This window comes from Aricia agestis, chromosome 1, assembly GCF_905147365.1.
Source record: "Aricia agestis chromosome 1, ilAriAges1.1, whole genome shotgun sequence".
NCBI lineage: Eukaryota > Metazoa > Arthropoda > Insecta > Lepidoptera > Lycaenidae > Aricia > Aricia agestis.
This window is the reverse complement of record NC_056406.1, coordinates 3,012,574-3,035,248: the sequence shown is the minus strand read 5'-3', so window position 1 is coordinate 3,035,248 and position 22,675 is coordinate 3,012,574. Positions and strand designations below refer to the sequence as shown.

General features: G+C 38.2%; 3 protein-coding genes across 3 annotated transcripts; all 3 read right to left on the bottom strand.

The window, feature by feature from the left end:
* Positions 1-4,224: 4,224 nt before the first annotated feature.
* On the bottom strand, positions 4,225-10,782 carry LOC121730407. The gene is made up of 3 exons (XM_042119435.1): positions 10,698-10,782; positions 9,177-10,295; positions 4,225-4,286 (listed from the first exon to the last, which is right to left on the bottom strand). Exons 1-3 carry the CDS (start codon positions 10,780-10,782, stop codon positions 4,225-4,227), a joined length of 1,266 nt encoding a protein of 421 aa, XP_041975369.1.
* Positions 10,783-14,406: 3,624 nt separating this feature from the next.
* LOC121726520 (piggyBac transposable element-derived protein 4-like) lies at positions 14,407-16,193 on the bottom strand. Its single transcript, XM_042113915.1, has 2 exons — positions 16,135-16,193; positions 14,407-16,025 (listed from the first exon to the last, which is right to left on the bottom strand). Exon 2 carries the CDS (start codon positions 15,627-15,629, stop codon positions 14,430-14,432), a length of 1,200 nt encoding a protein of 399 aa, XP_041969849.1. The 5' UTR covers positions 15,630-16,025; positions 16,135-16,193; the 3' UTR covers positions 14,407-14,429.
* Positions 16,194-18,546: 2,353 nt separating this feature from the next.
* Positions 18,547-20,104, bottom strand: LOC121726512. The gene has a single exon (XM_042113903.1). It carries the CDS (start codon positions 19,987-19,989, stop codon positions 18,757-18,759), a length of 1,233 nt encoding a protein of 410 aa, XP_041969837.1. The 5' UTR covers positions 19,990-20,104; the 3' UTR covers positions 18,547-18,756.
* Between the last annotated feature and the right edge of the window lie 2,571 nt (positions 20,105-22,675).

Here is a 22,675-nt window from a genome sequence, read left to right as displayed (position 1 = left end):
AATAAGTTTTTTTTACATTACAAAAACAATTCGTAAATTCGTATCTTGTGAGTGTTGCATTTATGAGTGTGTACTGTTAATCCGTTAATTTAAAATATTATTTAACATACTTATAATAATTTTTTCTCCGTTTATGTAAGTATAATATTAACCTAATATATAAAATGTCCATGTCACAATGTTAGTTACCGTACTCATCCGAAACGGCTTTACCGATATTTACCAAATTTTATAAGCATATTCAAGAGGTCTGAGAATCGGCTACTATGTATTCTTCATACCCCTAAGTGGTGAATTATGTTGACGCGGACGAAATCGCGGGCAACAGCTAGTTATATTATTATGTTTACAATTTTAACTACCAAATAAGCAGTCGTTTATCGTATGAAATATACATAATTTATGAATATGGATTTAATAATAATAATAAATTTTGACCATATAAAAATGACATTGCATATGTCAGTTTACATATGGTCAAAATTTATTATTATTATTAAATCCATATTGGAAACTAAGTATGTCTAAAGCTGGACAAATGAGTCGAACATTTTTATGATTTATACTGCAGTTCGATAATGATGCATATTGAATCAAATCAACTAGAAATCGTAACTGATATGCAGCGCTGGAATGGAATAATTTTTTGAAAAGAGCATAAAGAAAGTAAAAATAAAATACACTGTCTGACTGTCTCTTTGTTCTCTTGTTAAAAACAAATCATATAAATCATATGATACCAAAGTAAAATTTGCGTAAAAATAATAAATATTAAATAATAATTCTTACGACTTGACGCCTCGATGTTACTTTCTTCGTTCTGGTTAGAGCATCTCTTTTCATTAACATATTTCAACAGCGATCCCGATAGTAATTCGGCCTCCTTAGCCTTTGCCTTCTTTATCTTCCTTTTCTGGGATCCACTTGGAGCATTTCTCTTCACTATAATGAAATGAAGAAATATCCATGTACATTACATACTCACTTTGTTATTGTATAATAAACAGAAATATCATCGCAAATGTATTTCAAATAAATATGCGCATTTATGAAGCGATGTATGACGGTGAATGAAGCAAAAAAATTATGCCTGCAACGTGATAAATGAATTCAATAAATTAATAAAAATAAAACATGTAGTTTGTACTCACTTATTCCAAATAAACGTCCGCTCTTTTCACTTTTTTCGCTCGCTTCACTTCAACTCCTAAAAGCTCTAATTACTTATTACTAGTGTGCCATACATGTGCGTCCGATTCGGAAGGCAAATACCACGCGACTGGCGCGGGCGTGGTGGGGTGTGGGCCACATCCCGAGTGGCACAGGCCACAGAGGCCGCGGATAATATTACCGTGGCGCCGCGCCGTGCCACCCGCCGGCGGCGCGCTACTAGAATTCGCGCCACGAAAAGTCTCGCAGACGAGTCGCAAAATACGTTTCCGAAGTCCGAACTTCAGTTTTCACCAGTGCTGCCAACTCTAAAAATTATTTTCTGCCAAATCTACATTAAAAAAATGCTAAAAACATGCTAAAAATTTCGAAAAATGCTAAAATAAAATGCTAATGCAGAAAGAAAAATATTTATTAAATAAATCTTAACAATCAAGCCAAGGAAGCACCGAAAGGGCTAATTTTGTGACACAAATAAAAAATTAAGACCCTCCTCTGTATCCTCTTCAATAGATGCAGCCGGAGCGGAAGATGAAGATGCAATGGGCCTCATTTGTCCCTATTTTTCGCAACACTGGGTCAGGGACCTCGTAAGAGTGACAACATTTGTTAACCCTTTTTAATCCGAATCTTACGTACAAAATTGCGTTTAGGGTTGAAGTTGATAAACTGTTCCTGAGTTTTGTTTTAACTAAGTTATCTTGGCTAAATACACGCTCTACGTCTGCATTTGAATAAGGTAATGTTAACAACATTATTGCAAATACAGCCAGTTCTTTGAAGGGATTATTTTCAGCAGCGTCCTTGTAGTCCAAAACTTCACACCAAAATTTAATAGTAGAGGAAGTACACTGCCATTGTATAAAAACAATGTTTCGCCATTGTAATATAAGTTTATCAATTTCTGTAGCATTTACATTGAATTCTTGCGCTATTTCAATGATAGATGGTTTGACAACTTTTAGCGTCTCCTGCACTGAAAACATTGAAATTTTCTGTAGAACTGCAAAGTTCGTGGGCAATCTCGATTGTAATTCTGTCACAAGTTTAAGAGTAAAATTTATGCATCTCTGTTTAAGATTTTGCGTCACTTCTTGTGCTAAATCATACTCCCTTAACTTTGTTTCGAAAACGTATCCCATATACACGGACGGATCTATATAACTGGCAATATTTTGTGTCAGTACGTCAACTCTGGCTGTAGGATTCAAAATGCGGCGACTTATAGATTCCGTTAAGCCAATAAGGTCATTGTAAAGTTTTGTTATCTCAACATCATTACTTTCAAAAAGTTTATTTACCGTTTGGACTTCTCGAACGATTGGCTTAATATAAATTAAATATAAATGGTTTACGGGATCATTGTACATATTGTACAACATTTCTGCCATATAACATTGTTCGCTGCTTCTAGCAACTTGAAACAACAGTTTCAACTCGTCCCATTGTTCCAAAGTACGAACCACAGCTGGCTCAATGGATATCCATCTAGTATTGCATAGTCGAGGAATCTTAAGAGGCTCTGATCCACAGTTCATGGTTTTGTATAATTCTTTATAGTACATTTGCCGCTTCGACGAATGACTGAACCAGTTAAAAGTTTCACGTATTAAAAAGTCTATATTTCTAGGAAGTGTCCGTTCAGAGGCATGCGACATTGCTAACTGTAAGGAGTGACACACGCAGCGTACTAATACCAAGTTGTCTTTGCCAGTTTCATTTTTTAGCAATTGATGGACACCGTTTGTGGTACCCGTCATAACATTCGCGTTATCGGTGCAAATGCCGATTATATTTTTTATATTCAAATTTAAACCGGAAAGCAATATTTTTAAGCCATTAACTATCCCGTTTGTTGTTCCGTCTTCAATTTCGACTATTCCCAAGAAAGTGGAAACAATTTTCTTCAACGATAAGCTGAAATATCTAACCGTCACGCCTAACAATTTGCTTACTGAAACATCTGTTGATTCATCAATCAATATACTATATTCTTGATCTCCAATATCATCTACTAATTCTTGACAGAAATGTGGTGCCAAAACATTCTTAATTATATTTGTGCACTTTGTTCTGTGCAGTCGCAAGTCAGCACTTTGGCTATCGCTAAATCTGTTCTTACAAACTTGTGACAAATGATCAGTGGTTAGTATTGAACAATGTTCACAAATGAACAAAGAAAGTGTACTTTCAGCTTTTTGAGTGTTGAGATTTTTATCACCTTCGGGAACACAATTTTTTTTTGACCTGTTGTGACATGGAGGACGAAGCATGTTGTTTTAAACAAAAATATTTTGCCACTAACTGACTCTTGCAATACTTACAGTAGGCCTTTGTGGTATCACTTTCGACCGGCTGAAGCCACTCTTTAAAATCGGATATCAATTCCCATTCTGCACGGTAATGTTGGCTGTATTTTGGAGGCATTGTCAATTTTACAATCTCTTTTTAATAACTCTCAACGCACGTAATCACGTATGCAAATCAGACAAAACAAAAGGTACCATTGATGACAATGTCGACTGTTGCTATAAACTACTACGAATTACGATATGAAGTTCAATCTAAGGGGGATTCCCCAAATCATAGAGTATAGACCTCTGTGGTCCCGTTCAGAAACATCGCATTATTCTGGGTTCGTGTTTGCATTAAGAAATTCAAGTGTGAATAAGCTTTCCAATTAAAATGCTAAAAAATATGCTATATGCTAAACTGAATTTATGCATGCCAAATCACTTAGTAAAATGCTAAATTTAGCCATAAAAATGCTAAATTGGCAGCACTGGTTTTCACAACTCTAAGCGTTATGAACTTAGATGAATTAGGTACCTACACCGTTTATTTATTATGGTAAATGATCGGAAGAATGGTTTAAAATAATAATATAATCTGAGTTGACAAGCGAATATTTTTTTAATGCCAAGCCGAGGCCCCTGTATGAGAGTGACGTTACCAAATGGTGCGGTCGGGATAAGATGGCCGATTTTAATATGGCCGTGTCTGGCGATTTGCGGAAATGTCTTTACTTTATTAAGCAAAGAATTAATTTAGGGTTTAGGTGGACTGTATTTCGAAGAAGAACTGGTAATCGCCAGCTCTTAATATGAGCGATATTGCTGGAAGAAGGAAAAGGAGAAAGCACGCTACCTGAGAGTTGATGACGCCGACCTCGTCTCTTCTTCAATTGTCTTCGGATGTGGTTTTGCTGCACTTCACAAATCACTATCACTCATCTATAGTTTATAGTTATTAGCGAGCGCGCTCGATGCGGATAAAAGCACAGGATTAAAGTTATTAGCGGATATATCGCCCGATGAGCGAGTGGACGCGGCTAGCGACGATTTTCAAGAGACAATGCATAATGCATTCTCCTCGGGGGTTGATTCGTCAGCGCAGGAGCTTTCTGCAAGTCACGCCACTTGTCTTGACCAATCAGTAGCGTGCATACGGCGTCAGTGGAAAAGGATGGGAAATATCGCTCAATTTGAATTAAAATGTATAAGACATAATAGCGGAATACAGATGGCGCTAACATTCCCCCGGCCTTAAAGGGTTACCTTTAAAAAAGACTGAAAAATAGTAGTATATTTCTTAAGTAAGTAAACTATCGCATTACCGTCAATTTACTGAATTATAACTAACCTACAAACTAAAGGAAGGAGATCTAGGTTACAACTAGATCTCACTGGGTAGGTAATGGACAGAGACGTACAACAGGGCGCACGTAGCTTCCCTTCGCGGTCTTAACAGTCACAACGCGAGTTGTACCATCTTTAGCGGTATGTAACTTTTCGATGACACCTAGTGGCCACGAAAGCGGTGGTGAATTGTCATTAATGATAATAACTAACGTTCCCTCCCGTATAGGCGAAGCAGGACTACTCCACTTATATCTAGTCTGCAGCTTATGTAAGTACTCTAAACGCCAGCGCCGCCAAAATGACTGCACGAGCTTGTCGAGCAGTGTATGTCTTTGAAGCATGTTAGATGAATGTGCTTCAGGAGCGGGTAGTGACGACAATGGCACTGTGTTTAAGAAGTGCGCAGGAGTTAAAGCAGAAGGCTCAGCGGGATCGCTGCTCAACGTAGTAAGCGGACGCGAGTTTATCAATGCCTCGACTTGAGCAAGGACAGTTAAAAGTTCCTCGTAAGAAAGAATTTGTTGACCTATAACCTTAAAGAGGTGCGTTTTTATTACCTTAACCATGCTCTCCCAGCATCCCCCGAAATGTGGAGAGGCAGGCGGAATAAATTTCCAATCAATGTGATTGGTCAAAAGTTCGTCTTGAAGACGTATGCGGTATTCTTCATTTAGAAATTTATATAAATCGCGTAAGTACGAATTAGCGCCCACGAAACAAGTGCCGTTATCAGAGTACAAGCACTGTATAGGGCCGCGGCGCGAAAGAAAACGTTTTAGTGCGGCTAGAAAAGACACCGTGCTCAAATCCGTCGCAATCTCAATATGCGTAGCGCGCGTTGTTAGGCATGTGAATATGCATAACCAAGCCTTACGACCTTTAACACCTCGACCACGTATCGGAGTGTACTGTAGAGGTCCAGCATAATCGCAACCGGTAAATGTGAACGCCTTATCTACCTGGTTCACGCGTTGGCTAGGAAGGTCTGCCATAAGAGGATAAGTTGGACGCGGACGAAATCTAAAACACGTGTTACATTTATGTATTATCTGGCGAATGGTTCGCCGAGCAGCTAAAATCCAGTACTTTTGCCTGAGTAAGGACATACGAGGGCTGCTATTTATGTATCCGGAACTGGCCACTTACAAGAACAATATTTAACCTTTTAATCCCCAAGCGGCCGGATCCGGCCGCCACAGATTATACTGCAGCCATTCCGTCTACACCCAAGCGGCCGGATGTGGCCGCGCTCTTTCGTTCGATTGAATTACGTATTTCGTTGACTTAGAGACTACTTTTGTATGAAGAAGTTTGGTTAGTTATGATCTACGATAAATTTGCCACATTCTGAATGCAAAATATTATACAATCTGTGGTCGACGAATATTTGTCAGTCATTTGAAAATCGTGAATTTTTCGTGTGTGTTCTGCCATGTTGTGTTGTTTGTTTGATATTATTGATGGATTTAACGAATGTAAGTAGTAAAATAGTTTAATTTATTAATTATAATTTATAAATAGTTTTAGATAATCATTTGAAAGAAATACTTACATCGTAATAACTTCTAGTTTACACGAGAAAATTTGGTTGTTATTTATGTGATTTGAACGCGATTTGTTTAATATTTTTGTAAATAATTGACGTTAAAAGCGTATATTATCGTGTACAAAACGATTTAGATCCTAGTAATAGTATATAATAGTATCGTTTTAGTAAAATAATCAAGATAAAAATTACCTATTTATAACGGCTTTTTGCCGGCCGCGGCCATTTTGAACTTTATTTGTATTGCACTAAGGACGAAGTTTGCTTGTGTATAATACCAAAACCGGTTTTTATTACTCTTATCTCTTATCTGTTTATTGATAACAAGTTAAGTTATTTCAAAGAATTGTTTACATAAACAGTTTGTATAGCTCTGTGTTATTGAGATTATAATAATGTATTAATATATTTGTTGCGAAATAGTTAGAAACATAGATTTCAAAGTTTACAGTGATGAGACAAATATCACATCTGACTAAATACTATATTATGATGGCTTGATAGATAGAAAATTTAATATATATTATAATATTTTTCACACAAACATAAAATATGGATTAGATGTAAGGTTATTACATTATTTGTACAAAGGGGGTAGGCCGGGTGCCATTTTTTTTTTGCAAACCACGTACCCTACATTTTTGCAAAGATTTTGGCACTTACTGAAGGGTTAAAAAGTAATTACAACATTTGAAAATAGAACTCTTTGGTTGAAGAATACATTTTGTTTCATGTGACTGTCAATTATTTTTCCATTGTGGCGTCATTTTGAAAATTGCGTGTCTTCATTTGCCATGGATTTAACGCGTGAACATTTTCGTGCAATGATTTACTACGATTTTCGGCGTGGGCTAAATCAACAACAGTGCTTTATTCAACTCACCGCAACTTTTGGAGATGAAGCACCATCAAAAACCACTGTTTATCACTGGTACAGTGAGTTTAATCGTGGGCGGTCTATGCTCACGGATGAAAATAAAGAAGGTCGCCCAAAAACAGCTGTTGTCCCACAAAATATAGATGCTGTGCGGGAACTAATAATGCGTGATCGTCATGTTACATATCGCGAGATAGAGGCGTCCTTAGGCATAAGTATGACGAGCATACATAAGATATTACACGAACATTTGGCTGTAAAAAAAATATGTTCGCGTTGGATTCCGCACAACTTGACAATCGATCAAAAACGGGCTCGTGTCGATTGGTGCAAAAAAAAATGATAAAAAAATACAACCGTGGTACGTCAAAAGCCGTTTATAATATCTACACAGGTGATGAATCTTGGATCTATGCATATGACCCCGAAACTAAACAACAGTCAACGGTGTGGGTGTTCCAAGATGAGCCGAAACCAACAAAAGTTACTCGTGCAAAAAGTACTTTGAAGCAAATGGTCGCCTGTTTTTTTGGAATTAATGGACATGTGGCTACAGTGCCATTAGAGAATCGTAAAACGGTTAATTCTGAATGGTATACGACCATTTGTTTACCAGAAGTCTTTGAAGAAATAAGAAAGGACAACCGACAACGCAGAATCATATTACATCACGACAATGCTAGCTGTCACACCTCAGCTGAAACAACTCAGTTTTTGGAGGGTCAAAAGATCGAATTGACTGGTCATCCGCCGGTCAGCCCTGATTTGGCACCTAACGATTTCTTTTAATTTCCATACGCGAAGAACAAATTACGTGGTCAACGTTTTTCGAGCCGCGAAGAGGCTGTTGATGCGTTCAAAATGCACGTTTTGGAGATACCTCAATCAGAATGGAAAAAGTGCTATGAAAATTGGTTCCAGCGTATGCAAAAGTGTGTCGATCATCGCGGCGAATATTTTGAAAAGCAATAAAACCATATTAAATGATATATGTTTGTTTCTTTTTTTAATTCCGGATACATAAATAGCAGCCCTCGTAAGTAGCTCTGGACCGGCATGAAGATGCCTTTTGTGATAAAATTCTACAAGAAGATCGACTACATGATCATGACGCGGAAGAATGCACGGATGCTTATAGTTATAAGGCTCGTCTGAATTTGACAAACGACCACCGACGCGTATTATACCTTTCTCATCGAGAAACGGTTTAAGTTTAAGAAGAGCGGGGGAAACATGTAAGTTATTTTTTAAACTTTGAATATCATTATTAAAATGAACAGCCTGTACGGATAATAATAATTTGCGTTCTGCGTATTCCAGATCGGATATTGAAACAAAAGTTCCTTTAGGTAGTTTCCTAAGAAACCTGCAGACATAAACGATGACGCGTAACAACTTAGACCAAGATGATATGCGCTGTGCGAGTGTATAAAACGGGGAATGCGCAACATCAACGACCACGGGATGAGAGACAATTTTTTGCTCGGGTACGTCCTCAACTTCTGTATTCTCTCTATAGGGTTCAATGGGCCACTCTGACGGATCATGGCTAATCCAGGGTGGACCACGTTTCCATAAGGGATGATCGAGAAGGGCCATTGGAGGGATTCCACGAGACAGGCAGTCAGCGGGGTTTTCAATACCCGGGACGTGATTAAAACAAGTGGGGGGAACAAACTCTATAAGTATGGTAATGCGATTGGCGACAAAAGTCTGCCAGCGATGCGGAGAAGAATAAATCCAAGCAAGTACTATCTTGGAGTCAGTGAAAGCGAAAATATTATTAATGGGGTAGTGGGCCGAAACTGTGTCCTTGACCTTGCGAAGCAGCCCTTCTGCTGTCACAGCAGAAGGACTGCACACAATTCAAGTCTTGCAATCGAAATGGTTTTGACTGGCGAGACTTTAGACTTGGCACAAACTAATTGCACAGAATAGTTACAGCCATTGCGGACTTGCATATACACTACTCCGCCGTAAGCGCTTTCGCTAGCGTCAGCGAAACCTATTAAATTAACACTGCATCCATCCACTAATCCTAAGTGACGCGGTATAATAATTTGATTGAGCTTGGGAAGCTCGCTGCAAAACTGCTTCCAGGCTGCGACTATATGTTTAGGAGGTGCGTCATGCCACTCACACTTTGCCAACCAAAGCTCTTTTATCAAGAGCTTGGCGTACAAAATGGTGGGAGCCACAAAACCCATTATGTCCCAAAGTCGAGCTATTGTGGACAGCATTATGCGTTTGGTACACTTCGCATCAGGCAGTGCGACGTCAATGCGAAAACTATCTTGCGATCTGTCCCAGCGCAAGCCAAGGACCTTATGCGGAATGGACTTATCGAACTCAATGTCCGGTGAAGCCTTATGAGAATCAGATAAGTGTGCGAGAACCTCCTTTGAATTACTCGTCCATTTGACAAGATCAAATTGGCCTCGCTTGAAAAGCTGAATAAGCTCTTCACAAAGCGAAATTGCGCGCGGAGTGTCTATAACGCTACAAACGATATCGTCCATAAATAATGACTTAGAAGCTGCTAACGCAGCAGCGGGAAAATCATCGCCTTCATCAGCAATCAGTTGACGCACAACTCGTAAGGCGTGATATGGACTGGACCTAAGTCCGAAACAAACGCGGTTAAATTGGTAAACCGTTATAGGTTCATCATTACTAAAGCGGTAAAATATACGCTGGAATCTACGGTCAGATTCGTGAACGCCTATATTAAGAAACATTTGTCGACAATCAGCTGACAAAGCAATTTTGAAAAGACGAAAATTTATTATTATGTTAAATAAATCACCCTGTAGATTCGGTCCAGTATGCAAAATATCATTGATAGACTGGCCCGATGTAGTCCGACAGCTAGCGTCTAAAACTACGCGGAGTTTAGTGGAAATTTTATCTTCGCGAACTACACCGTGATGCGGAATATAATATGCGGGAACGCAGTCAGCGTTATCACTCACAACTGGGCTCAAAAAATATTTATCGATGTAGTCACGAATAACGTCATTATAAGCGCGGTGTAAGTTAGGTGACGAATTCAGTTTTCGTTCTAAACAATGAAAACGTCTGAGAGCGACGGCGTACGAATCGCCTAGCAAATAAGGGTCACCACAAAATGGTAACGCGACTATATACCTACCACTGTTATCGCGAACAGTAGTAGCGCGGAAATGTTCTTCACACTCGAGGTCCTTATGACTCATCGAGGGCGGCGCGGAAATCTCTTCAAGCTCCCAAAATCGCTTTACGAGAGAATTAATGTTATTTTCTTGAAGAACAGAACAGCAAGACGTAGTATAACGAGAACTATGTGACGTAGGCACGGCGCCCATAATCGCATAACCAAAAACCGTCTCAATAGCGGGAGGTAAATTATCTTGCTCACTGCGTACTATGTTAGGTAGCAGTAAGTGCGGGAATACTGCAGCTCCGATCAAAATATCGATATTACCCGGAAGCGCAAAATCTAAATCTGCGAGAGGCAATTTCTCGAGATGAGTAAGTGCGGATACGTCCACATGAGCGTTCGGCAACATGTCCGTAATACTATCCACTATAAGCGAGGAAACATTAAAATTAATATTATTATTAAGGCGCGAATATATTCTAATATCTACGGAACCCTTACACGGTTTTTCCGAGCCACCGATTCCTGTAACTATTAAATTACAATTTTTCATTTTATTCCATAGTCCGAGACGTCGGAAACAATGGGAAGTAATAAAACTACTTTGCGACGCGCTATCTAGTAAACAACGCACGATTATCGGTGATCCACTCGTATCGTAAACAATAGCTTGCGCGGTAGCTAGAAGTATAGTACTGTTTGTGGTCTGCCGCGCGGTCACGTGCGTGCGCGCCGGCAGCGCGACGAATGTGCTACACAAAGATACTTCCGGCTGGGAATTTCTATCACTAGGCGCAGTGCACCCGGGTGCAGCGTTATCGCGATGACCTTGACCGCTAAAAACTGGATTGTTATTTATGTTGCGCGGCGAATTTTTATTAAAATGCAGTAATGTATGGTGACGCTGGTTACACACACGACACTTGGATGTGCTTGAACAATTGCTTATCTTATGTTTTAAACTTAAACAATTAACACAAGCTTCATTATCCTTAACATATTTAAATCGAGCGGTCGGAGTCAAGTTATTAAAAGCGGGACATTTAAAAAAGTGATCGTGCACAATGTTGTTGCACATACATTTAAGTAAACTATTATTATTATTGATAGATTCTGAACATGTTACGTACGACTGCGGATTTGGAGCGGAATTACCGCCTCGTAGTTTATTCGAACTATGTTTACCGATATTACGAGATGAAATATTATATGAAATATTTTGTGTATTAAGAAATATTCGAGACTGATCTCTTATAAAAGAAATGAAACTATCGAGTGTAGGTATTTTGTTATTACGCTCCGTCATTTCGAACGCACGTATAGTGTCTCGGTCGAACTTTTTCAAAGCGAGTTGTAGCAATATGAAATCTGAAAGGTTGTCTAATTTTAAGTTTTTTAAAGAGTTTACTGCAGTGACAAAGTTATTCATAAATAATTGAAAACTAGAAACTGACGCGGGTCCAGACAATTTAAGATTTAAAGCTTGATCTAAGTACGTAGATGCGAGGATGCGAGTATCCTGATACCTATCAAGAAGCGATTGGAATATTATTTGATAATTCTCAGCATTTGGTGTAACTCCTGCGAACACGGTCCGCGCCTTCGGCGACAGTTTACCTAATAAATAGTAGTACAATCTGTCAGCGTCGGTCAGAGAGCCATTATTGTGCACAGTAGATTTAAAACTTGCATAAAAAAGCGGCCAATTGCATATATCACCGTCGAATGACACGAGCTCGATCGCAGGCAGCCTCGGCTGCATACGTACTGTATCGATGCGTGCCGCGTCGCTGGGCTTAGCGTAGTTACATTCCAAACGTGATTGTACGCGTTTAATAACGCAATACAGTTCTTCAAATGACATGTATGCTTGATAGTCTAGTTGGGAATCAGGATTTAAAGAAAGTAATTCGGCGTTATAGTCGTCCAACAATTTATGAAAATTAGTTCTAATTTCCTCTATCGTCATGCAAGAACTGAGAAATAATTCCTTATCAGCTTCGCATGACTCAGCGGTTTTCGAGCGATCGTAAATGTTTTGAATGCGCTCAAATAAAACGTTACGCTTAGCTAATAACATCGCTAACTCTTTGTTATTCAAAATAGACTGTTTGTCTTGCTTCGACACTTTCGACATTTTTAAATGTTAATATTCTATTAACGACCTTGTGAAACAAAATCTAAGTATTTAAGTACCTAAGTATTTATTTAAATGTGCGAAAAGATTAAATACTTGAGATTGCGGGAGTATAAACAAATATTATGCGGTTTGTAAATACGTACAAATTACAGCGAGCAATTTGGCGGTAAAATATTAAGTACCTACTTGTATGGAAGTAAGGTACGCGATGCGGTGCGGGGTATAATATAATCCTGTGACTTTAAATGCGGGAAAAGATAATGCGGAAAAATAATAGATGCGGGGAAATATTTAAAGTAAATTGCGGTAATGCGTAATGCGATAGGTATGCGGTATGCGGTAATTGTAATTTATTAATTATAAAAGGCAACACTTTAGGCGGTTTAAAAGAAGCGCTTGAAATACGGAATTTGCTAGCGACACTATAATGTTGAATTAATATTATGGATGTCCGGCTCGTAATGGACCAAAATTTTGTATGAGAGTGACGTTACCAAATGGTGCGGTCGGGATAAGATGGCCGATTTTAATATGGCCGTGTCTGGCGATTTGCGGAAATGTCTTTACTTTATTAAGCAAAGAATTAATTTAGGGTTTAGGTGGACTGTATTTCGAAGGAGAACTGGTAATCGCCAGCTCTTAATATGAGCGATATTGCTGGAAGAAGGAAAAGGAGAAAGCACGCTACCTGAGAGTTGATGACGCCGACCTCGTCTCTTCTTCAATTGTCTTCGGATGTGGTTTTGCTGCACTTCACAAATCACTATCACTCATCTATAGTTTATAGTTATTAGCGAGCGCGCTCGATGCGGATAAAAGCACAGGATTAAAGTTATTAGCGGATATATCGCCCGATGAGCGAGTGGACGCGGCTAGCGACGATTTTCAAGAGACAATGCATAATGCATTCTCCTCGGGGGTTGATTCGTCAGCGCAGGAGCTTTCTGCAAGTCACGCCACTTGTCTTGACCAATCAGTAGCGTGCATACGGCGTCAGTGGAAAAGGATGGGGAATATCGCTCAATTTGAATTAAAATGTATAAGACATAATAGCGGAATACAGATGGCGCTAACAGCCCCCTTAGTTGTGGGGCCCGGGGCGGACCGCCCCCGCCGCCCCCCTGTTAGTCCGCCAGTGTGTTTAAGTTAAATTTGTAGTAATTAATGAATATAGTGGAAAAAGTGCAAGTAATATTGTGTTTTATTTGTGTTTATAAGATCGCAAGACCATCTTAAGTTAAGATGCGAGTTTTGTGCAGTTATGAAAATGGTATGAATGACGTGTGTGATAATTGCAACGCTGTTTACGACTAACTTCGTCATCGCATTTCCGCGTATATTTCGCGTTCGCATCACTCGTAGCTGAGATACGAGTAAGAAAAAAAAATATTGAAAAATTGAGTTACGAGGTTGAGAAAGTAAAACGACGTAATATGGCATTATCTACCAGTCAACTTTTGGGCGATACACGAACAAAGTTGTATAGGTGCCAGTCGAGTTGAAAGAGGATAAGTTACTTGCCAAAAAGTGTGTGTGACACAAACTTTAAGGTTTGAACAGACCTACGCGACCTCGCGCCTGCAAAGCGGGAGCGTCAATACAAAACACTCATTTGACAAGTTGTCAAATGTGTGTATTGACGCTCCCGCTTCGCATTCGCGTGGTCGCGTAGGTTTGGCCTAAGCCTTAACCCTTAGCCAGGTTGAGCATAGTTTTACATTTGAGACTTAATTATGATAGATTAAAGTATTTAAAAAAAACTAATTTCTTGTTTTTTATTTATGATTATTATTTCTATTTAAAAAACGCGGTGGTCACTAAATGAAAAAAAAAACGACTAAAAGAATAGACACAATCATATGCTCTAAAACTTCTAAAACACCATTCTGCAGTATGCAAAGTTATTCTATAAATATCTACTTGTGAAAATTCTCAAAACATGGTGTTGCACAAAGTGTAACTTTGATTACCTTACAAATTATTTTAGATCTTTTGACCTCTTTCTTAATGCTGCAGAAGCGGCATCGTTTTCTAGTAGCTGCATTGTAAGGCATGTGATGCCCAACATTTCTTATTCTCACTTCATCTGCCACACCATACTGGCCCCCTCTCTTATTTTTGAAAATGACATGGTCTCTAATCCTGGTGGAAAAGTTGTTTATGAGATTTCGAGCCAATCTTAGACGGAACTCCTTGTGGCTGCTACTGCTTGTCTTGTGTGTCATACTATACATAATATAATATGCATTTATGCAGGCCACTTCCAACATAACCCAAAATAATCTCAACCAATTTTTCTTTGTTGATTTTCTCCCTATTGAGTAGGATGACCTAAAATGATCTAGCCTATCTACACCCCCCATATTTCTAGTGTATTGTTCAATTGCATATGGGCAAATCATTGGTGCTTTTTGGCCATCCTTTTGGGTTCGATGTATAGTAACTACTTTTTTAGGATCATATGCTGTGGTACATATATATACATCTTTTGTGTCACGCCACTTTATTACAGACACCGGGTCTGCATATTGTAACATGAATTCCCCAATCTTCAACTTGTTTTCTCTTTTGTCGCCTTTATGTGGTAAAAGACATGTTGGTAATCCTTTTCTGTTCACTCTGACAGTACCAACTGCATAAATTTTCTTCCTATGTAGCATCTCCATCAAAGGCAGGCTGGTAAAAAAATTGTCAAAAGCTATTAGGGTGTCAGCCTGCACCGTTCTGCACAACTCCATGACTACTTTGAAACCAAGTCCTCCATCACCATCTTCATTACTTTCACATTTGCCACTGTAAACATTGAATTGATGTAAATACCCAGTTTCAGAGTCGCATCTTGCCCAGACCTTGTAGCCTCTTTTGATAGGCTTTTTTGGCATATATTGTTTCATGGTACTTCTACCCTTAAATTTGATCATACTTTCATCGATTGATTGAGTCTGGGACTCAATGCTAAAAAATGCAAATAAATCCTTGAAACTTTTATTTAAAATATCCATTACTTGACGGATTTTACCCAATTTATCATACCCTACTTGAGTTCGCTGTAGTTCTCTGGCTCTGTCACTTAAGTGCAAGTTTTCTGTGATTTTTTTAAAACGTCTGCATGTCATCCTGCACTTATGACTGGGTTATGGTAGAATGGGTCTGTAGACCAATAAAGTTCTACATCTGGCAGAGGATGCAAACCCATCATTATAACTATTCCCAGATAAGCTTTTATTTCTTCTACAGTTGCAGTCCAATTTAGTGACAACATGAACCTTGCATATTCATTTGTATTCTTTGTTATGATTATTGATTATTTCACTGGGAAACATATTTTCAAAATAGTCAATTGGAACACTTCGGTTTGTGTAAACTTTGTTGGATTTCAGTTTGTTTTTGAAGTCTGGAGCTGCAAAATTAGAAGTATCCAGTGACCGCACCCTATTTTTATCAATTGATTCCTGTAGAGTTTCTAACTGTGGTGCACTAGATGGTGTTTGTTGGACAACTTCTTGTAGTAACTGAAAACAAACATTCCAAAATAAAGACATATAAAAGGTAAACCTAATAATATAATTATGACCTTACACTAGCTGTATTAGTATGATAGGCTATGGATATAGTTGTTACCTCTAATGCAGGATGAGAAGCCAATTGTTCTGTTTCTATTGGTGAGGATGATGTTGGCTCTTGTACAATCATTGATTGCACAGGATCTTGTATTGTTGTGCATGCAACAGGTCTATGATTAGCCATTTCTTCATCTTCATTTATTGAAAATGATGGTGGATGTGGATCTGGTATTGGTGGTGACAGACCCTATCTTCTTCCAAGATGTCTAATAGCTCAGAGCGTGTCAGTCCTTGTAAATTGTCCAAAGCTTCATTTATAGGAGACATTGGATAATTTTCATGCATTGTACTTCCATCGTCATCTGAATCGTCTTCTGAAGATGCACAAATCTCTCTCAAAGCCTTTTCAATTTCAGTATCTCGAAGATTTGGAGGATAAGGCCACTGAAATCAAAAATTTTTGAAATAAAATAAGTTGATTTGGAAAAAAATTGGCGGGCAGTGGACATATATGGACCACTTAGTTTCCACGTTCATAACTCCATCATAAACAAATCCTAAGTAAAAATAAAACAATTTATACCTTTTATGATTCATTAACTTTCTAAAAAGAATACAACAGAGCACTTACCGTATTTTTTTTCGACATAATCACTTAATTTGCTTCAGCCAAAGGTCAAAAACACACAATATCCACGGACGTAAAAAAAATACGGACGTAACCTTCTCTAATCACGAGTGAAGCCTAGTTATGGCCGCCCGTGTAGGACGTGTGCGTGATATGAGGGTTGCTATATAAATCATAAACCCTACTTTTTAAATTTTGTAAACTCAGACAATTTAAATGTATTTTTTATACTTAAACATATTTTTATGTTTTTTTTCGCTTCAGAAATGTAAGCGGTTGTTAAAGATGTCATAATGAAAATATATATAGTGTCATAAAAATATTATTTTTATGACACTATAGATAGAAAAAAAAACACATATTACGTACAGAGAAGTATATTATTTACATAACATTATTAGTAATAATGATTATGAACAAACATTTACAATAATAAAATTATTACTAGCTATTTGACCGAGCTTTGCTCGGTATTCGATAAAACACGAATAAAATGACATTTTCTAAAAATAATTCCTAGCTAGACAGATTTATCGCCCCCGAAACCTATATACGAAACCTGTATACGAAAAGATATAAGATACTTAAGTCCCGTAACCCGTTTCATCAAACAATGAAGTAATGTTAAATAAATAATGGCTTGTTAAATCAGTTAACGGCCTGTTAGAGCTATCGAGAGTTCTACCATGCGCTAACGTCAAATCAAAACACCTAACATGGTGTTAAATTTATTCCTGGTCTAGAGGTCCATTCAATATTTTCATTCCTACTAGGTCACAATGACGCTCGGGTGACTACACCAATAGAACACTAATAAAACAATATTTGCGTGCACTTTTTCCACTATATTAAGAAATTATTAACAAATTACACGACCGGTTTCGAAATTAATCATCTTCAGGTGTACTTAGTGTGTACTAAGTACACCTGAAGATGATTAATTTCGAAACCGGTCGTGTAATTTGTTAATAATTTCTTAATATAGTGGAAAAAGTGCACGCAAATATTGTTTTATCAGTGTTCAACATGCATTTCCACCAAGAACCAACGGTACAATCAATTACATATACACCAATAGCACCTTCCCTCCCCTACTACTGAAGGAAATCTAAGACAACAATTTTATCTATGGACGCTTCACACCACGTCAGTCTGACCCCGTGCTAAGTACCTGAAGGACTTGTGTTACGGGTACCAGACAACGGAAATATATTTAATACTGTTATACTATACATATATTTAAGATTTTTATTATATGATAAACATATTTAATACACACCCATGACCCAGGAACTTTGAAAACTTTTTGTTCCGTCGGCAGGATTCGAACTCGCGACCCCCGGCTTGAGCTACCGACAGCCCACCCACTGAGCAACAGAGGTCGTCAAACAACAATTATATCCACTTTTGTAAATTAAGAAATTAATAGGGGTGTAGACTATTTTTAGGAAATATATTTATTTTACAGATGTACTATCAAGGAAGTTGATTCCTATGCAATTGACAGAGTACAGACCAACGTTATTTGGTCAAATACTTATGTCAATTCAATGTTAATTGTGATCTGTCGGCTGGGTTTCACGTAACGCGAACAAACTACTTATGTCCCCGATTTGCATAGGAATCAACTTCTCTGATAGTACATAAGCATTTTGTTACACCTAAAAATATGTATAAAAAATAAATACACTCTTATTTCAATTAAAAAAATCACTTATTAAATATAAACAATATTATAAAGTTATTAAGTAAAATATGTCCATTTTCGGTAATTCTATTGTTAAGAACTTTGTCGTCCTAACATGGATTTGCAAATTAAAAACCTTTTGTGACTTATGAATTTTGTATTACAAAGATTACAATCGATAATTATTCAACTTGCTTGTGCGCTTGAAAATTGTACAAGAATCATGGACAGAGTGACAGCTGACAGGTGACAGCTGTCAAAGGGACGGGAAAGGTTCGTGAACAATAATTATTATCTGTGGTCGTGTACGTCGGATCTATCGCATAAACGCCGGAACATGGCCCCGGCCTTGAAAGTTGTGACTTTCAATTATTCTCGTCTGGTGTAAACAGAGGGCAAATTTTTGTACATGCTCGCCTGATAATCCCAGATGCCGTACGAATATCAGCAACTCTAGTGATGTTGTCCTTCCCTGGAATCAGACTAACGATTCGGCCCAAGTGCCACTTTAGCGGGGGAAGGTTGTCGTCTTTAATGACAACTAATGTGTTAGGTAGAAGATGGTCATCGTTTGCCTTCCACTTTGTCCGGGATTGAAGCTCCGAGATGTACTCTTTCATCCATCTTGACCAAAAATGCTGCCTCATCTGCTCCACTCTTTGATAGCGAGTAAGCCGTAGAGTATTAGCTTCCATCAAGTTTTCACACGCTGGTGAAGTTAGGGTGCGTCCGATAAGAAAATGAGCTGGACTCAGAGGTAAAAAATCATTAGGATCAGTTGACATTGGCGAAAGAGGGCGAGAGTTAAGAACAGCTTCGATCTGTGCCAGGACTGTACTCAATTCCTCATAAGTGAGATTCGCATTTCCGACTACTCGACGAAGGTGGTGCTTGCATGAGCGAACTCCAGCCTCCCAAAGACCCCCAAAATGAGCAGCATAAGGTACGATAAAGCGAAATTTAATTTGTTCGTTAGAAACATAATCTTTAATATCCGAACTACATTTAGACAAAAACTTTGCGAAATCGTTCATAAGACCTACAAAGTTACGCCCGTTATCAGAAAATATCTCGTATGGTTTTCCACGGCGAGAAATAAAACGTTTTAAAGCTAATAAATAGGCATCCGATGTAAGATCGGTTACAAGCTCCAGGTGTATGGCCCGCGTAACAAAACATACAAATAGACAAATATAGCATTTAACCTTACGAGCTCCTCTGCCTTTATGGTTTAACATGAAAATTGGCCCGGCGTAATCCACTCCATATTTGGAAAATGGATATGTAGGACTTATGCGCTCAGTGGGTAAATTTCCCATCTGAGGAGTGAGAGTTTTTCCTCTGAGGCGTTTACAAATAATACATTCGTGTACTACCTTTCGAGCTAAATTTCTACCTCCTATCGGCCACCAATTGTCACGTATGTTAAACAATAGCGCTTGAGGACCTGCGTGTAACAATTTAACATGTTCATAGCGAAATAACAATTTAGTGAAACTATGATTACTACCTAACAAAATAGGATGTTTTTTGGTATATGAAAATGAATTGGAATTAGTTAGTCTGCCTCCAACGCGCAATATTTTATCCCTATCCATGAAAATATTTAGTTTTGATAAATAGTGATTATCTTTTACCTTATTTTCCTTTATATATAAATTATACTCGACTGGAAAAGATTCTAATTGTGATATTTTAGCTAATAAATTTTGAGATGCTATAATTTCATTAGTACTTAAAACATCCGTACGTTTATTATTTTTATTACGAACATTGTGCAAAAATCGTAACATATAAGCTATAGCGCGTACCATGCGTAGAAAATTTGAAAACCTTTCAAAATTAATAAATATTGTATTTGTAGCGATAAACGATAGATGACAACTACGTTTCGTCTCCGGCAACAACTCTGGTGAAACATGAGGAGGGTGAGATATATTAGTGCTAATGAAGTGTTTATCATGTAGAAACTCAGGCCCTGACCAATATAATCTAGATTTAGCGAGTTCATCGACTGTCACGCCACGTGATACTAAATCCGCCGGGTTGTGTTTCCCGCTCACATGATGCCACGGCAAGACTCCCGAGAGTTCATGTATTTCAGCTACTCTATTTTGGACAAATGTTTGTAACAGATTAGGAGACATGCGCAACCATCCTAATACTATTGTTGAGTCTGTCCAGAAAACAACACAATCGAATTTACGATGAATCGATGAAATTACCTTATCATATAATCTAGCTCCTAACAATGCACCACACAATTCTAAGCGCGGTATGCTTACCGGTTTTAGAGGTGCAACCTTACCCTTAGCGCATAATAAACGCACAGAAATATTTGAATTATCGCTTATAGTGCGAACATAAATACAAGCACCGTACGCTAATTGTGAAGCGTCCGTAAATATGTGTAGTTCAATAGTCGTATAATTTGAACTATCACCTAGTACACAGCGCGGCACCCTTATATTATTAAGAACGCTTAGCGACGACACAAATCTATTCCATATCGCAATGACATCAATTGGAACTGGATCGTTCCAGTCAATTTTTAACAGCCATAGACGCTGCAAAATAATTTTAGCCTGCATGATACATGGACTAATTAATCCAAGAGGATCAAATATTTGTGATATGTGTGACAAAATATAGCGCTTAGTTATAACTTGCGAATTACTATCAAAATCATAAAGCGTATTGAAATAAAATTCATCTGACATATTTAGCCAGCCTATGCCTAAAGTTTTAGAACTACTGTTATTATTTAAACATAAATGCTCAAGCGAATCATGAGATGACATTAAATCATTGTGCATAAAATTGAATGTCCACTTTCGAAGTGGGAAACATCCTGACTGTAATGTTTGAGCGACTTCATTACATAAATACAATAACTTAGATTTATCATCATCTCCCGTTACTAAGTCGTCTACAAAGAAATCCTCCTTGATAATTCTCTGAACGTCAAGATTATTAGATTCGACGCCTAACTGCTTTATACAGCGTACACTAAGAAAGGGAGCAGATGCGGTACCGTAAGTGACTGTATTTAGACGATATATCCCTAGAGGCTCCGATGGAGTGTCTCGCCAGAGAATTAACTGCAGGTGGCGCTGTTGCTCGCGCACCAGGACTTGCCTATACATCTTCGCAACGTCGGCGCATGCCACGAAGCGATGCTGCCTGAAACGTAGAAGAATGGCAAATAAATCACCTTGTATAGGTGGGCCTACACGCTGTATGTCATTGAGAGACAGCCCAGAACTGGAAGCTGTGCTACCGTCAAATACCACGCGTAGCTTTGTGGTCAAACTAGACTCACGAAGAACTCCATGGTGGGGCATAAAATAATAAGGTTTGTCATAAGAGGAAATCCTGGTCATATGACCCAAATTCTCATATTCATGAATGAAATCAGAATACATTTGCTTGTATGTATCCGAGCGTTGTAATCGCCTTTCTAGTGCGAGAAAACGTCGTTCTGCCTGAGGAAAAGTGTCTCCCAAAAGCTCAGGTGACTGTTTAAAAGGAATAGAAACACAAAACCTACCATCACTGTTTCGCGTAGTTGTAGTGAGGAAGTGATTTTCGCATATCTGATCCTCATCAGTCTGCGCATCCTGACGCTTGGGTAGCTCCTCAAGTTCCCAAAATTGTCGTAATAGCGCATCCATCGTTTGTGTATAATTACACTGGATATGACCAGCATTATCATTTAGTGATTTATGATATATTGCACCGGATATTATCCAGCCGAATAAAGTATTATGCAAATAAGGTCCATTAGGTAGCCTTATTTTTCCGTGAGTGAGTAGATCCCAGAACATCTCTGCGCCAAGCAAAATATCTATATCTTGTGACTCCAGAAAGTTGGGATCCGCCAGCTCAATATTCTCCGGAATACAGAAATTTTTATGTGTGAGATTATATACCGACAATTTAGATGTAATTTGAGGTAAAACAAAACATTTTATCTTTGTAGTGTAACTATTAATGCGAGATTTAATTATTAATTCACAGAGTTGGCTAGCTTGGGTAATTGAATTACCTACTCCTCTTATTTCGTGAGTGGACTGTATTAATTGCGCGCCTAGTAAGTCACAAAAAGATTTTTTAATAAAACAACGCTGACTGCCACTATCGAGTAATGCACGAGCAAAATGATATTTATTATTCTTATCAGCTACCTCAATAAGCGCAGTCGATAGTAAAACAGGTTGCAGTAATGAATGAGGCTTATTATTTTTCTCAATAGATAAAGTTTGCGCATGTGCATGACTTACG